The sequence below is a fragment of the Tachypleus tridentatus genome, chromosome 2, assembly GCF_004210375.1.
Source record: "Tachypleus tridentatus isolate NWPU-2018 chromosome 2, ASM421037v1, whole genome shotgun sequence".
NCBI classification, from domain to species: domain Eukaryota; kingdom Metazoa; phylum Arthropoda; class Merostomata; order Xiphosura; family Limulidae; genus Tachypleus; species Tachypleus tridentatus.
Window position 1 is genome coordinate 150451005 of NC_134826.1, and position 18397 is coordinate 150469401.

Here is an 18397-nt window from a genome sequence, read left to right on the forward strand (position 1 = left end):
TGACTGAAACGTGTAGTACAAAACATGTGATGATTTATACCGCGTATTTAGTAAACATCGCTGACTGAAACGTGTGGTACAAAACATCTGATGATTTATACCGCGTATTTAGTAAAACATCGCTGACTGAAACGTGAAGTACAAAACATGTGATGATTTATACCGCGTATTTAGTAAACATCGCTGACTGAAACGTGTAGTACAAAACATGTGATGATTTATACCGCGTATTTAGTAAACATCGCTGACTGAAACGTGTGAGTACAAAACATGTGATGATTTATACCGCGTATTTAGTAAACATACCGCGTATTTAGTAAACATCGCTGACTGAAACGTGTAATTCAAAACATGTGATGATTTATACCGTGTATTAGTAAACATCGCTGACTGAGAGCGTGTAGTACAAAACATCTGATGATTTATACCGTGTATTTAGTAAACATCGCTGACTGAAGTAGTACAAAACATGTGATGATTTATACCGTGTATTTAGTAAACATCGCTGACTGAAACGTGTAGTACAAAACATCTGATGATTTATACCGCGTATTTAGTAAACATCGCTGACTGAAACGTGAAGTACAAAACATCTGATGATTTATACCGTGTATTTAGTAAACATCGCTGACTGAAACATGTAGTACAAAACATCTGATGATTTATACCGCGTATTTAGTAAACATCGCTGACTGAAACGTGAAGTACAAAACATGTGATGATTTATACCGTGTATTTAGTAAACATCGCTGACTGAAACATGTGAGTACAAAACATAACTGATGATTTATACCGCGTATTTAGTAAACATCGCTGACTGAAACGTGAAGTACAAAACATCTGATGATTTATACCGTGTATTTAGTAAACATCGCTGACTTAGGCAATGAAGTACAAAACATCTGATGATTTTATACCGTGTATTTAGTAAACATCGCTGACTGAAACGTGTGAGTACAAAACATGTGATGATTTATACCGTGTATTTAGTAAACATCGCTGACTGAAACGTGTAGTACAAAACATGTGATGATTTATACCGCGTATTTAGTAAACATCGCTGACTAAAAGATGTAGTACAAAACATGTGATGATTTATACCGCGTATTTAGTAAACATCGCTGACTGAAACGTGTAAGTACAAAACATGTGATGATTTATACCGCGTATTTAGAAAAACATCGCTGACTGAAACCTATGTAGTACAAAACATGTGATGATTTATACCGTGTATTTAGTAAACATCGCTGACTGAAACGTGTAGTACAAAACATCTGATGATTTATACCGTGTATTTAGTAAACATCGCTGACTGAAACGTGTAGTACAAAACATGTGATGATTTATACCGTGTATTTAGTAAACATCGCTGACTAAGTACAAAAAGCGTGTAAAATCGCTGTACAAAACATGTGATGATTTATACCGTGTATTTAGTAAACATCGCTGACTGAAACGTGTAGTACAAAACATGTGATGATTTATACCGCGTATTTAGTAAACATCGCTGACTGAAACGTGTAGTACAAAACATGTGATGATTTATACCGTGTATTTAGTAAACATCGCTGACTGAAACGTGAAGTACAAAACATCTGATGATTTATACCGCGTATTTAGTAAACATCGCTGACTGAAACGTGTAATTACAAAACATGTGATGATTTATACCGCGTATTTAGTAAACATCGCTGACTGAAACGTGTAGTACAAAACATGTGATGATTTATACCGCGTATTTAGTAAACATCGCTGACTGAAACGTGTAGTACAAAACATCTGATGATTTATACCGCGTATTTAGTAAACATCGCTGACTGAAGCGTGTGGTACAAAACATCTGATGATTTATACCGCGTATTTAGTAAACATCGCTGACTGAAACGTGTAGTACAAAACATGTGATGATTTATACCGCGTATTTAGTAAACATCGCTGACTGAAACGTGAAGTACAAAACATCTGATGATTTATACCGTGTATTTAGTAAACATCGCTGACTGAAACGTGTAGTACAAAACATGTGATGATTTATACCGCGTATTTAGTAAACATCGCTGACTGAAACGTGTAGTACAAAACATGTGATGATTTATACCGCTTAGTGAACATCGCTGACTGAAACCTGTGAGTACAAAACATGTGATGATTTATACCGCGTATTTAGTAAACATCGCTGACTAAAACGTGTAGTACAAAACATCTGATGATTTATACCGCGTATTTAGTAAACATCGCTGACTGAAACGTAAACATCGCTGACAAAACATGTGAGTACAAAACATGTGATGATGATTTATACCGCGTATTTAGTAAACATCGCTGACTGAAACGTGTAGTTACAAAACATCTGATGATTTATACAGCGTGTATTTAGTAAACATCGCTGACTGAAACGTGAAACAAAACATCTGATGATTTATACCGTGTATTTAGTAAACATCGCTGAAAACATACAAAACATGTGATGATTTATACCGCGTATTTAGTAAACATCGCTGACTGAAACGTGTAGTACAAAACATCTGATGATTTATACCGTGTATTTAGTAAACATCGCTGACTGAAACGTGTAGTACAAAACATCTGATGATGATAACGTATACATCGCTGTATTTAGTAAACATCGCTGACTGATAACGTGAAGTACAAAACATCGTGATGATTTATACCATCTGATGTATTTAGTAAACATCGCTGACTGAAACATGTCGATGTAGTATTTAAAACATCGCTGATGAAACATGTAGTACAAAACATGTGATGCGTATTTAGTAAACATCGCTGACTGAAACGTGAAGTACAAAACATCTGATGATTTATACCGTGTATTTAGTAAACATCGCTGACTGACTGAAACGTGAAGTTCAAAACATCTGATGATTTATACAGCGTATTTAGTAAAACATCGCTGACTGAAACGTGAAGTACGTTCAAAACATCTGATGATTTATACCGCGTATTTAGTAAACATCGCTGACTGAAACGTGTAGTACAAAACATCTGATGATTTATACAGCGTATTTAGTAAACATCGCTGACTGAAACGTGTAGTACAAAACATGTGATGATTTATACCGCGTATTTAGTAAACATCGCTGACTGAAACGTGAAGTACAAAACATCTGATGATTTATACCGTGTATTTAGTAAACATCGCTGACTGAAACGTGTAGTACAAAACATGTGATGATTTATACCGCGTATTTAGTAAACATCGCTGACTGAAACGTGTGAAGTACAAAACATCTGATGATTTATACCGTGTATTTAGTAAACATCGCTGACTGAAACGTGAAGTTACAAAACATCTGATGATTTATACCGTGTATTTAGTAAACATCGCTGACTGAAACGTGAAGTACAAAACATGTGATGATTTATACACCGTATTTAGTAAACATCGCTGACTGAAACGTGTAGTACAAAACATCTGATGATTTATACCGTGTATTTAGTAAACATCGCTGACTGAAACGTGTAAGTACAAAACATGTGATGATTTATACCGCGTATTTAGTAAACATCGCTGACTGAAACGTGTAAGTACAAAACATGTGATGATTTATACCGCGTATTTAGTAAACATCGCTGACTGAAACGTGTAGTACAAAACATGTGATGATTTATACCGTGTATTTAGTAAACATCGCTGACTGAAACGTGTAGTACAAAACATGTGATGATTTATACCGCGTATTTAGTAAACATCGCTGACTGAAACGTGTAGTACAAAACATCTGATGTATTTATACCGCGTATTTACCGCGTATTTAGTAAACATCGCTGACTGAAACGTGAAGTACAAAACATGTGATGATTTATACCGCGTATTTAGTAAACATCGCTGACTGAAACGTGTAGTACAAAACATCTGATGATTTATACCGCGTATTTAGTAAACATCGCTGACTGAAACGTGACTGAAAGTACAAAACATGTGATGATTTATACCGTGTATTTAGTAAACATCGCTGACTGAAACGTGTAGTACAAAACATGTGATGATTTATACCGCGTATTTAGTAAACATCGCTGACTGAAACGTGTAGTACAAAACATGTGATGATTTATACCGCGTATTTAGTAAACATCGCTGACTGAAACGTGTAGTACAAAACATGATGATTTATACCGTGTATTTAGTAAACATCTAAAACGTGTGGACTGAAACGTATTTAGTAAACATCGCTGACAAAACATACAAAACATGATGATTTATACAGCGTATTTAGTAAACATCGCTGACTGAAACGTGTAGTACAAAACATCTGATGATTTATACCGTGTATTTAGTAAACATCGCTGACTGAAACGCGTGTGAAAGTACAAAACATGTGATGATTTATACCGCGTATTTAGTAAACATCGCTGACTGAAACGTGTAGTACAAAACATCTGATGATTTATACCGCGTATTTAGTAAACATCGCTGACTGAAACGTGTAGTACAAAACATGTGATGATTTATACCGCGTATTTAGTAAACATCGCTGACTGAAACGTGTAGTAAAAAAGTACAAAACATGTGATGATTTATACCGCGTATTTAGTAAACATCGCTGACTGAAACGTGAACGTGAAGTACAAAACATCTGATGATTTATACCGTGTATTTAGTAAACATCGCTGACTGAAACGTGTGAAGTACAAAACATCTGATGATTTATACCAGCGTATTTAGTAAACATCGCTGACTGAAACGTGTAGTACAAAACATGTGATGATTTATACCGTGTATTTAGTAAACATCGCTGACTGAAACGTGAAGTACAAAACATCTGATGATTTATACCGCGTATTTAGTAAACATCGCTGACTGAAACGTGAAGTACAAAACATGTGATGATTTATACCGTGTATTTAGTAAACATCGCTGACTGAAACGTGTAGTACAAAACATCTGATGATTTATACCGTGTATTTAGTAAACATCGCTGACTGAAACGTGAAGTACAAAACATGTGATGATTTATACCGCGTATTTAGTAAACATCGCTGACTGAAACGTGTAGTACAAAACATGTGATGATTTATACCGCGTATTTAGTAAACATCGCTGACTGAAACGTGTAGTACAAAACATGTGATGATTTATACCGCGTATTTAGTAAACATCGCTGACTGAAACGTGTAGTACAAAACATGTGATGATTTATACCGCGTATTTAGTAAACATCGCTGACTGAAACGTGTAAGTACAAAACATCTGATGATTTATACCGTGTATTTAGTAAACATCGCTGACTGAAACGTGAAGTACAAAACATCTGATGATTTATACCGTGTATTTAGTAAACATCGCTGACTGAAACGTGTAGTACAAAACATGTGATGATTTATACCGCGTATTTAGTAAACATCGCTGACTGAAACAAAACATGTAGTACAAAACATGTGATGATTTATACCGCGTATTTAGTAAACATCGCTGACTGAAACGTGTAGTACAAAACATCTGATGATTTATACCGCGTATTTAGTAAACATCGCTGACTGAAACGTGTAGTACAAAACATGTATGATTTATACCGCGTATTTAAAACATGTGATGATTTATACCGTGTATTTAGTAAACATCGCTGACTGAAACGTGAAGTACAAAACATCTGATGATTTATACCGTGTATTTAGTAAACATCGCTGACTGAAACGTGTAAGTACAAAACATGTGATGATTTATACCGCGTATTTAGTAAACATCGCTGACTGAAACGTGTAGTACAAAACATGTGATGATTTATACCGTGTACTTAGTAAACATCGCTGACTGAAACGTGTAGTACAAAACATCTGATGATTTATACCGTGTATTTAGTAAACATCGCTGACTGAAACGTGTAGTACAAAACATGTGATGATTTATACAGCGTATTTAGTAAACATCGCTGATGATGTACAAAACATCTGATGATTTATACAGCGTATTTAGTAAACATCGCTGACTGAAACGTGTAGTACAAAACATCTGATGATTTATACCGTGTATTTAGTAAACATCGCTGACTGAAACGTGAAAGTACAAACCATCTGATGATTTATACCGTGTATTTAGTAAACATCGCTGACTGAAACGTGTAGTACAAAACATGTGATGATTTATACAGCGTATTTAGTAAACATCGCTGACTGAAACGTGAAGTACAAAACATCTGATGATTTATACCGTGTATTTAGTAAACATCGCTGACTGAAACGTGTAAGTACAAAACATGTGATGATTTTATACAGCGTATTTAGTAAACATCGCTGACTGAAACGTGTGAAGTACAAAACATCTGATGATTTATACCGTGTATTTAGTAAACATCGCTGACTGAAACGTGAAGTACAAAACATCTGATGATTTATACCGCGTATTTAGTAAACATCGCTGACTGAAACGTGAAGTTCAAAACATGTGATGATTTATACCGCGTATTTAGTAAACATCGCTGACTGAAACGTGTAGTACAAAACATGTGATGATTTATACCGTGTATTTAGTAAACATCGCTGACTGAAACGTGTAAGTACAAAACATCTGATGATTTATACAGCGTATTTAGTAAACATCGCTGACTGAAACGTGTAGTACAAAACATGTGATGATTTATACCGCGTATTTAGTAAACATCGCTGACTGAAACACTGTAGTACAAAACATCTGATGATTTATACCGTGTATTTAGTAAACATCGCTGACTGAAACGTGAAGTACAAAACATGTGATGATTTATACCGTGTATTTAGTAAACATCGCTGACTGAAACGTGTAGTACAAAACATGTGATGATTTATACCGTGTATTTAGTAAACATCGCTGACTGAAACGTGTAGTACAAAACATGTGATGATTTATACCGCGTATTTAGTAAACATCGCTGACTGAAACGTGTAGTACAAAACATGTGATGATTTATACCGCGTATTTAGTAAACATCGCTGACTGAAACGTGTAGTACAAAACATGTGATGATTTATACCGTGTATTTAGTAAACATCGCTGACTGAAACGTGTAGTACAAAACATCTGATGATTTATACAGCGTATTTAGTAAACATCGCTGACTGAAACGTGTAGTACAAAACATGTGATGATTTATACCGCGTATTTAGTAAACATCGCTGACTGAAACGTGTAGTACAAAACATGTGATGATTTATACCGTGTATTTAGTAAACATCGCTGACTGAAACCGTGTGAAGTACAAAACATGTGATGATTTATACCGTGTATTTAGTAAACATCGCTGACTGAAACCTGTAGTACAAAACATGTGATGATTTATACCGTGTATTTAGTAAACATCGCTGACTGAAACGTGTAGTACAAAACATGTGATGATTTATACCGCGTATTTAGTAAACATCGCTGACTGAAACGTGTAGTACAAAACATGTGATGATTTATACCGTGTATTTAGTAAACATCGCTGACTGAAACGTGTAGTACAAAACATGTGATGATTTATACCGTGTATTTAGTAAACATCGCTGACTGAAACGTGAAGTACAAAACATCTGATGATTTATACCGTGTATTTAGTAAACATCGCTGACTGAAACCTGTAGTACAAAACATCTGATGATTTATACCGTGTATTTAGTAAACATCGCTGACTGAAACGTGAAGTACAAAACATCTGATGATTTATACCGTGTATTTAGTAAACATCGCTGACTGAAACGTGAAGTACAAAACATGTGATGATTTATACCGTGTATTTAGTAAACATCGCTGACTGAAACTGTGTAAGTACAAAACATCTGATGATTTATATGTATTTAGTAAACATCGCTGACTGAAACGTGTAGTACAAAACATGTGATGATTTATACCGTGTATTTAGTAAACATCGCTGACTGAAACGTGTAGTACAAAACATGTGATGATTTATACCGCGTATTTAGTAAACATCGCTGACTGAAACGTGTAGTACAAAACATGTGATGATTTATACCGCGTATTTAGTAAACATCGCTGACTGAAACGTGTAAGTACAAAACATGTGATGATTTATACCGCGTATTTAGTAAACATCGCTGACTGAAACCTGTAGTACAAAACATGTGATGATTTATACCGTGTATTTAGTAAACATCGCTGACTAAAACGTGTGAAGTACAAAACATGTGATGATTTATACCGTGTATTTAGTAAACATCGCTGACTGAAACGTGAAGTACAAAACATCTGATGATTTATACCGTGTATTTAGTAAACATCGCTGACTGAAACGTGAAGTACAAAACATGTGATGATTTATACCGCGTATTTAGTAAACATCGCTGACTGAAACGTGAAGTACAAAACATCTGATGATTTATACCGTGTATTTAGTAAACATCGCTGACTGAAACGTGAAGTACAAAACATGTGATGATTTATACCGTGTATTTAGTAAACATCGCTGACTGAAACGTGAAGTTCAAAACATGTGATGATTTATACAGCGTATTTAGTAAACATCGCTGACTGAAACGTGAAGTACAAAACATCTGATGATTTATACCGTGTATTTAGTAAACATCGCTGACTGAAACGTGTAGTACAAAACATGTGATGATTTATACCGCGTATTTAGTAAACATCGCTGACTGAAACGTGTAGTACAAAACATGTGATGATTTATACCGTGTATTTAGTAAACATCGCTGACTGAAACGTGAAGTACAAAACATCTGATGATTTATACCGTGTATTTAGTAAACATCGCTGACTGAAACGTGAAGTTCAAAACATGTGATGATTTATACGCGTATTTAGTAAACATCGCTGACTGAAACCTGTAGTACAAAACATGTGATGATTTATACCGTGTATTTAGTAAACATCGCTGACTGAAACGTGTAGTACAAAACATCTGATGATTTATACCGCGTATTTAGTAAACATCGCTGACTGAAACGTGTAGTACAAAACATGTGATGATTTATACCGCGTATTTAGTAAACATCGCTGACTGAAACCTGTAGTACAAAACATGTGATGATTTATACCGTGTATTTAGTAAACATCGCTGACTGAAACGTGTAGTACAAAACATGTGATGATTTATACCGTGTATTTAGTAAACATCGCTGACTGAAACCTGTAGTACAAAACATGTGATGATTTATACCGTGTATTTAGTAAACATCGCTGACTAAAACGTGTAGTACAAAACATGTGATGATTTATACCGTGTATTTAGTAAACATCGCTGACTGAAACGTGTAGTACAAAACATGTGATGATTTATACAGCGTATTTAGTAAACATCGCTGACTGAAACGTGTAGTACAAAACATGTGATGATTTATACCATGTATTTAGTAAACATCGCTGACTGAAAGGTGTAGTACAAAACATCTGATGATTTATACAGCGTATTTAGTAAACATCGCTGACTGAAACGTGTAGTACAAAACATGTGATGATTTATACCGCGTATTTAGTAAACATCGCTGACTGAAACTTGTAGTACAAAACATGTGATGATTTATACCGCGTATTTAGTAAACATCGCTGACTGAAACCTGTAGTGCAAAACATGTGATGATTTATACCGCGTATTTAGTAAACATCGCTGACTGAAACGTGAAAGTACAAAACATCTGATGATTTATACCGCGTATTTAGTAAACATCGCTGACTGAAACGTGAAGTACAAAACATCTGATGATTTATACCGTGTATTTAGTAAACATCGCTGACTGAAACGTGAAGTACAAAACATGTGATGATTTATACCGTGTATTTAGTAAACATCGCTGACTGAAACGTGAAGTGATGATTTATACCGCGTATTTAGTAAACATCGCTGACTGAAACGTGAAGTACAAAACATTGATGATTTATACCGTGTATTTAGTAAATATCGCTGACTGAAACGTGAAGTACAAAACATGTGATGATTTATACGTGTATTTAGTAAACATCGCTGACTGAAACGTGAAGTACAAAACATCTGATGATTTATACCGAGTATTTAGTAAACATCGCTGACTGAAACGTGAAGTACAAAACATCTGATGATTTATACCGTGTATTTAGTAAACATCGCTGACTGAAACGTGTAGTACAAAACATCTGATGATTTATACCGTGTATTTAGTAAACATCGCTGACTGAAACGTGTAGTACAAAACATGTGATGATTTATACCGCGTATTTAGTAAACATCTGACTGACGTGTAGTACAAAACATGTGATGATTTATACAGCGTATTTAGTAAACATCGCTGACTGAAGCGTGTACTACAAAACATCTGATGATTTATACCGCGTATTTAGTAAACATCGCTGACTGAAACGTGAAGTACAAAACATCTGATGATTTATACCGCGTATTTAGTAAACATCGCTGACTGAAACGTGTAGTACAAAACATGTGATGATTTATACCGCGTATTTAGTAAACATCGCTGACTGAAACGTGTAGTACAAAACATGTGATGATTTATACCGCGTATTTAGTAAACATCGCTGACTGAAACGTGTAGTACAAAACATGTGATGATTTATACCGCGTATTTAGTAAACATCGCTGACTGAAACGTTTAGCACAAAACATGTGATGATTTATACCGCGTATTTAGTAAACATCGCTGACTAAAACGTGTAGTACAAAACATCTGATCATTTATACCGTGTATTTATTAAACATCGCTGACTGAAACGTGAAGTACAAAACATCTGATGATTTATACCGAGTATTTAGTAAACATCGCTGACTGAAACGTGAATTACAAAACATCTGATGATTTATACCGTGTATTTAGTAAACATCGCTGACTGAAACATGTAGTACAAAACATGTGATGATTTATACCGCGTATTTAGTAAACATCGCTGACTGAAACGTGTAGTACAAAACATGTGATGATTTATACAGCGTATTTAGTAAACATCGCTGACTGAAACGTGTAGTACAAAACATGTGATGATTTATACCGCGTATTTAGTAAACATCGCTGACTGAAACGTGAAGTACAAAACATGTGATGATTTATACCGCGTATTTAGTAAACATCGCTGACTGAAACGTGTAGTACAAAACATGTGATGATTTATACCGTGTATTTAGTAAACATCGCTGACTAAAACGTGTAGTACAAAACATCTGATGATTTATACCGTGTATTTAGTAAACATCGCTGACTGAAACGTGAAGTTACAAAACATCTGATGATTTATACCGTGTATTTAGTAAACATCGCTGACTGAAACGTGTAGTACAAAACATGTGATGATTTATACAGCGTATTTAGTAAACATCGCTGACTGAAACGTGAAGTTCAAAACATGTGATGATTTATACCGTGTATTTAGTAAACATCGCTGACTGAAACGTGAAGTACAAAACATCTGATGATTTATACCGAGTATTTAGTAAACATCGCTGACTGAAACGTGTGAAGTACAAAACATGTGATGATTTATACCGCGTATTTAGTAAACATCTCTGACTGAAACCTGTAGTACAAAACATGTGATGATTTATACCGCGTATTTAGTAAACATCGCTGACTGAAACGTGAAGTACAAAACATCTGATGATTTATACCGCGTATTTAGTAAACATCGCTGACTGAAACGTGTAGTACAAAACATGTGATGATTTATACCGCGTATTTAGTAAACATCGCTGACTGAAACCTGTAAGTACAAAACATCTGATGATTTATACCGTGTATTTAGTAAACATCGCTGACTGAAACGTGAAGTACAAAACATCTGATGATTTTTACCGCGTATTTAGTAAACATCGCTGACTGAAACGTGTAGTACAAAACATGTGATGATTTATACCGCGTATTTAGTAAACATCGCTGACTGAAACGTGTAGTACAAAACATGTGATGATTTATACAGCGTATTTAGTAAACATCGCTGACTGAAACGTGTAATACAAAACATGTGATCATTTATACCGCGTATTTAGTAAACATCGCTGACTGAAACGTGTAGTACAAAACATCTGATGATTTATACCGTGTATTTAGTAAACATCGCTGACTGAAACGTGTAGTACAAAACATGTGATGATTTATACCGCGTATTTAGTAAACATCGCTGACTGAAACGTGAAGTACAAAACATGTGATGATTTATACAGCGTATTTAGTAAACATCGCTGACTGAAACGTGTAGTACAAAACATGTGATGATTTATACCGTGTATTTAGTAAACATCGCTGACTGAAACGTGTAGTACAAAACATCTGATGATTTATACCGCGTATTTAGTAAACATCGCTGACTGAAACGTGTAGTACAAAACATGTGATGATTTATACCGCGTATTTAGTAAACATCGCTGACTGAAACCGTATTTTAGTGTGAAACGTGTAGTACAAAACATGTGATGATTTATACCGTGTATTTAGTAAACATCGCTGACTGAAACGTGTAGTACAAAACATGTGATGATTTATACCGTGTATTTAGTAAACATCGCTGACTGAAACGTGAAGTTCAAAACATGTGATGATTTATACCGTGTATTTAGTAAACATCGCTGACTGAAACGTGTAGTACAAAACATGTGATGATTTATACCCGTATTTAGTAAACATCGCTGACTGAAACGTGAAGTACAAAACATGTGATGATTTATACCGTGTATTTAGTAAACATCGCTGACTAAAACGTGTAGTACAAAACATGTGATGATTTATACCGTGTATTTAGTAAACATCGCTGACTGAAACGTGTAGTACAAAACATCTGATGATTTATACCGTGTATTTAGTAAACATCGCTGACTGAAACCTGTAGTACAAAACATCTGATGATTTATACCGTGTATTTAGTAAACATCGCTGACTGAAACACTAAGTACAAAAATGTGATGATTGTACCGTGTATTTAGTAAAAACTGAAACGTGTAGTACAAATGTGATGATTTATACCGTGTATTTAGTAAACATCGCTGACTGTACAAAACATGTGTGTAGTACAAAACATGTGATGATTTATACCGCGTATTTAGTAAACATCGCTGACTGAAAGTAAATTTATCGCTGTATTTGTAAAACGACTGAAACGTGTACAAAACATCTGATGATTTATACCGCGTATTTAGTAAACATCGCTGACTGAAACGTGTAGTACAAAACATGTGATGATTTATACCGCGTATTTAGTAAACATCGCTGACTGAAACGTGTAGTACAAAACATGTGATGATTTATACAGCGTATTTAGTAAACATCGCTGACTGAAACGTGTACTACAAAACATCTGATGATTTATACCGCGTATTTAGTAAACATCGCTGACTGAAACGTGAAGTACAAAACATCTGATGATTTATACCGCGTATTTAGTAAACATCGCTGACTGAAACGTGTAGTACAAAACATGTGATGATTTATACCGCGTATTTAGTAAACATCGCTGACTGAAACGTGTAGTACAAAACATGTGATGATTTATACCGCGTATTTAGTAAACATCGCTGACTGAAACGTGAAGTACAAAACATGTGATGATTTATACAGCGTATTTAGTAAACATCGCTGACTGAAACGTGTAGTACAAAACATCTGATGATTTATACCGTGTATTTAGTAAACATCGCTGACTGAAACGTGAAGTACAAAACATGTGATGATTTATACCGTGTATTTAGTAAACATCGCTGACTGAAACGTGAAGTACAAAACATGTGATGATTTATACCGCGTATTTAGTAAACATCGCTGACTGAAACGTGTAGTACAAAACATGTGATGATTTATACCGTGTATTTAGTAAACATCGCTGACTGAAACGTGTAGTACAAAACATCTGATGATTTATACCGCGTATTTAGTAAACATCGCTGACTGAAACGTGTAGTACAAAACATGTGATGATTTATACCGCGTATTTAGTAAACATCGCTGACTGAAACATGTAGTACAAAACATGTGATGATTTATACCGCGTATTTAGTAAACATCGCTGACTGAAACGTGTAGTACAAAACATCTGATGATTTATACAGCGTATTTAGTAAACATCGCTGACTGAAACGTGTAATACAAAACATGTGATCATTTATACCGCGTATTTAGTAAACATCTCTGACTGAAACCTGTAGTACAAAACATGTGATGATTTATACCGCGTATTTAGTAAACATCGCTGACTGAAACGTGAAGTACAAAACATGTGATGATTTATACCGCGTATTTAGTAAACATGACGCTGACCGTGTATTTGTAAACATCGCTGACTGTGTAGTACAAAACATCTGATGATTTATACCGCGTATTTAGTAAACATCGCTGACTGAAAACAAAACATGTGAGTACAGCGTATTTAGTAAAACATGAAACGTGATGATTTATACCGTGTATTTAGTAAACATCGCTGACTGAAACGTGAAGTACAAAACATCTGATGATTTATACCGCGTATTTAGTAAACATCGCTGACTGAAACGTGAAGTACAAAACATCTGATGATTTATACCGTGTATTTAGTAAACATCGCTGACTGAAACATGTAGTACAAAACATGTGATGATTTATACCGCGTATTTAGTAAACATCGCTGACTGAAACGTGTAGTACAAAACATGTGATGATTTATACCGTGTATTTAGTAAACATCGCTGACTGAAACGTGAAGTACAAAACATCTGATGATTTATACCGTGTATTTAGTAAACATCGCTGACTGAAACGTGAAGTTCAAAACATGTGATGATTTATACCGCGTATTTAGTAACATCGCTGACTGAAACCTGTAGTACAAAACATGTGATGATTTATACCGTGTATTTAGTAAACATCGCTGACTGAAAGGTGTAGTACAAAACATCTGATGATTTATACAGCGTATTTAGTAAACATCGCTGACTGAAACGTGTAGTACAAAACATGTGATGATTTATACCGCGTATTTAGTAAACATCGCTGACTGAAACCTGTAGTACAAAACATGTGATGATTTATACCGTGTATTTAGTAAACATCGCTGACTGAAACGTGTAGTACAAAACATGTGATGATTTATACCGTGTATTTAGTAAACATCGCTGACTGAAACCTGTAGTGCAAAACATGTGATGATTTATACCGTGTATTTAGTAAACATCGCTGACTAAAACGTGTAGTACAAAACATGTGATGATTTATACCGTGTATTTAGTAAACATCGCTGACTGAAACGTGTAGTACAAAACATGTGATGATTTATACCGTGTATTTAGTAAACATCGCTGACTGAAACGTGTAATAAAAAACATGTGATGATTTATACCGTGTATTTAGTAAACATCGCTGACTGAAACGTGTAGTAAAAAACATGTGATGATTTATACCGTGTATTTAGTAAACATCGCTGACTGAAACCTGTAGTACAAAACATGTGATGATTTATACCGTGTATTTAGTAAACATCGCTGACTAAAACGTGTAATACAAAACATCTGATGATTTATACCGTGTATTTAGTAAACATCGCTGACTGAAACGTGAAGTACAAAACATCTGATGATTTATACCGTGTATTTAGTAAACATCGCTGACTGAAACGTGAAGTTCAAAACATGTGATGATTTATACCGCGTATTTAGTAACATCGCTGACTGAAACCTGTAGTGCAAAACATGTGATGATTTATACTGTGTATTTAGTAAACATCGTTGACTGAAACGTGTAGTACAAAACATCTGATGATTTATACCGCGTATTTAGTAAACATCGCTGACTGAAACCTGTAGTGCAAAACATGTGATGATTTATACCGCGTATTTAGTAAACATTGCTGACTAAAACGTGTAGTACAAAACATGTGATGATTTATAGTAAACATCGCTGACTAAAACGTGTAGTACAAAACATGTGATGATTTATACCGTGTATTTAGTAAACATCGCTGACTGAAACCTGTAGTGCAAAACATGTGATGATTTATACCGTGTATTTAGTAAACATCGCTGACTAAAACGTGTAGTACAAAACATCTGATGATTTATACCGCGTATTTAGTAAACATCGCTGACTGAGACGTGAAGTTCAAAACATGTGATGATTTATACCGCGTATTTAGTAAACATCGCTGACTGAAACGTGAAGTACAAAACATGTGATGATTTATACAGCGTATTTAGTAAACATCGCTGACTGAAACGTGTAGTACAAAACATGTGATGATTTATACCGCGTATTTAGTAAACATCGCTGACTGAAACGTGAAGTACAAAACATGTGATGATTTATACCGTGTATTTAGTAAACATCGCTGACTAAAACCTGTAGTACAAAACATCTGATGATATATACGTGTATTTCTCCTGCAAAAAAATATATAACGTTTATTTTTCAATTTTCTTTCTGTCCTGAGAACACTTTAATAAGAAAGGAAAATTTTCCTTTTAACGTTAGGAAGAATCTGATATATCTAAGATGATAAAAACAGATTTTTATATGAAATATGTTAGGAAGAATCTAATATATCTAAGATGATTAAAACAGATTTTTATACGAAATACGTGAGGAAGAATCTGATATATCTAAGATGATAAAAACAGATTTTTATATGAAATACGTTAGGAAGAATCTGATATATCTAAGATGATAAAAACAGATCCGTTGTCTGTCCCTTGACATTACTCCTAGACAAGACGATCCAGTATTTCCTTGCCTTTTCTCTCTATTCTAACGGGAAACAACTGTTTAACCTGACCCAGCGACCAGGAGACGTTCCAGCCTTGAATGGGATTCGGTTTATCACTATGACATGGATAATACTGTGCCACACGTATGCTTGGGCACCCTTGATAAGCTTTAGTAAGTAGGTTTAATTATCCAACTGAAATATTTAACGTTATTGCAGAGGTGCTGCCTCCTTACGTTATTTTATAATGTTAAGTAAACAAAGAATTATATGACATTAACCGTATGAACACACATCATGAGAAAAATATCTTCCAAACTGAAAACAATGTATGATTTTAAAAAGAAAACTAAAATATTCATTTTTATTTCAATTTTTAGACTACTCAGTGTGAAACCGAATGTGTCTTGTAATTTATCATATTGAATATCAGACTACTCAGTGTGAAACCGTATGTGTCTTGTAATCTATCATATTTAATATCAGACTACTCAGTGTGAAACCGTATGTGTCTTGTAATCTATCATATTTAATATCAGACGATTAAGTGTGAAACCGTATGTGTCTTGTAATCTATCATATTGGGTATCAGACTACTCAGTGTGAAACCGTGTGTGTCTTGTAATCTATCATATTCAATATCAGACTACTCAGTGTGAAACCGTATGTGTCTTGTAATCTATCATATTGAATATCAGACTACTCAGTGTGAAACCGTATGTGTCTTGTAATCTACCATATTGAATATCAGACTACTCAGTGTGAAACCGTATGTGTCTTGTAATCTATCATATTGAATATCAGACTACTCAGTGTGAAACCGTATGTGTCTTGTAATCTATCATATTGAATATCAGACGACTCAGTGTGAAACCGTATGTGTCTTGTAATCTATTATATTGGATATCAGACTACTCAGTGTGAAACCGTATGTGTATTGTAATCTATCATATTGAATATCAGACTACTCAGTGTGAAACCGTATGTGTATTGTAATCTATCATATTGAATATCAGACTACTCAGTGTGAAACCGTATGTGTCTTGTAATCCATCATATTGAATATCAGACTACTCAGTGTGAAACCGTATGTGTCTTGTAATCTATCATATTGAATATCAGACTACTCAGTGTGAAACCGTATGTGTCTTGTAATCTATCATATTGAATATCAGACGACTCAGTGTGAAACCGTATGTGTCTTGTAATCTATCATATTGGATATCAGACTACTCAGTGTGAAACCGTATGTGTATTGTAATCTATCATATTGAATATCAGACTACTCAGTGTGAAACCGTATGTGTCTTGTAATCCATCATATTGAATATCAGACTACTCAGTGTGAAACCGTATGTGTCTTGTAATCTATCATATTGAATATCAGACGACTCAGTGTGAAACCGTATGTGTCTTGTAATCTATCATATTGGATGTCAGACTACTCAGTGTGAAACCGTATGTGTCTTGTAATCTAGCATATTGAATATCAGAGTACTCAGTGTGAAACCGTATGTGTCTTGTAATCTATCATATTGAATACAACAAATTAAAAGTTTGTTTCTGTGGGTCATTGGTAAGTTTACGAACTTACGAAGCTAAAATTTGGGGTTCGATTTCATTCAGTGGACAGCACATAAATGGTTATTTGTGCTACAAACGAACAAAAACAATGTTTCTATGTAAGTGTTTTGTTGCTTTTGAAATAAAAAATGGCATGTGTATAAAATTGAAAATAGAATTATGTAAAATTCTCAGACTTCACAGTAAATATAACAACGTTGTTTGCTCTATTCTCAGAAATTTATAAGTTTCAAT

At 34.6% G+C, this 18397-nt stretch overlaps 1 protein-coding gene across 1 annotated transcript in view; it reads left to right on the plus strand.

Moving 5' to 3' along the window:
- The window catches only part of LOC143245639 (nose resistant to fluoxetine protein 6-like), a 39912-nt gene that overhangs the window by 1218 nt on the left and 20297 nt on the right, over nucleotides 1-18397 (plus strand). The window contains exon 2 of the mRNA XM_076491988.1: nucleotides 16582-16752. Coding sequence (XP_076348103.1) covers nucleotides 16582-16752 — 171 coding nt within the window. The remainder of the gene's footprint in view (nucleotides 1-16581; nucleotides 16753-18397) is intronic.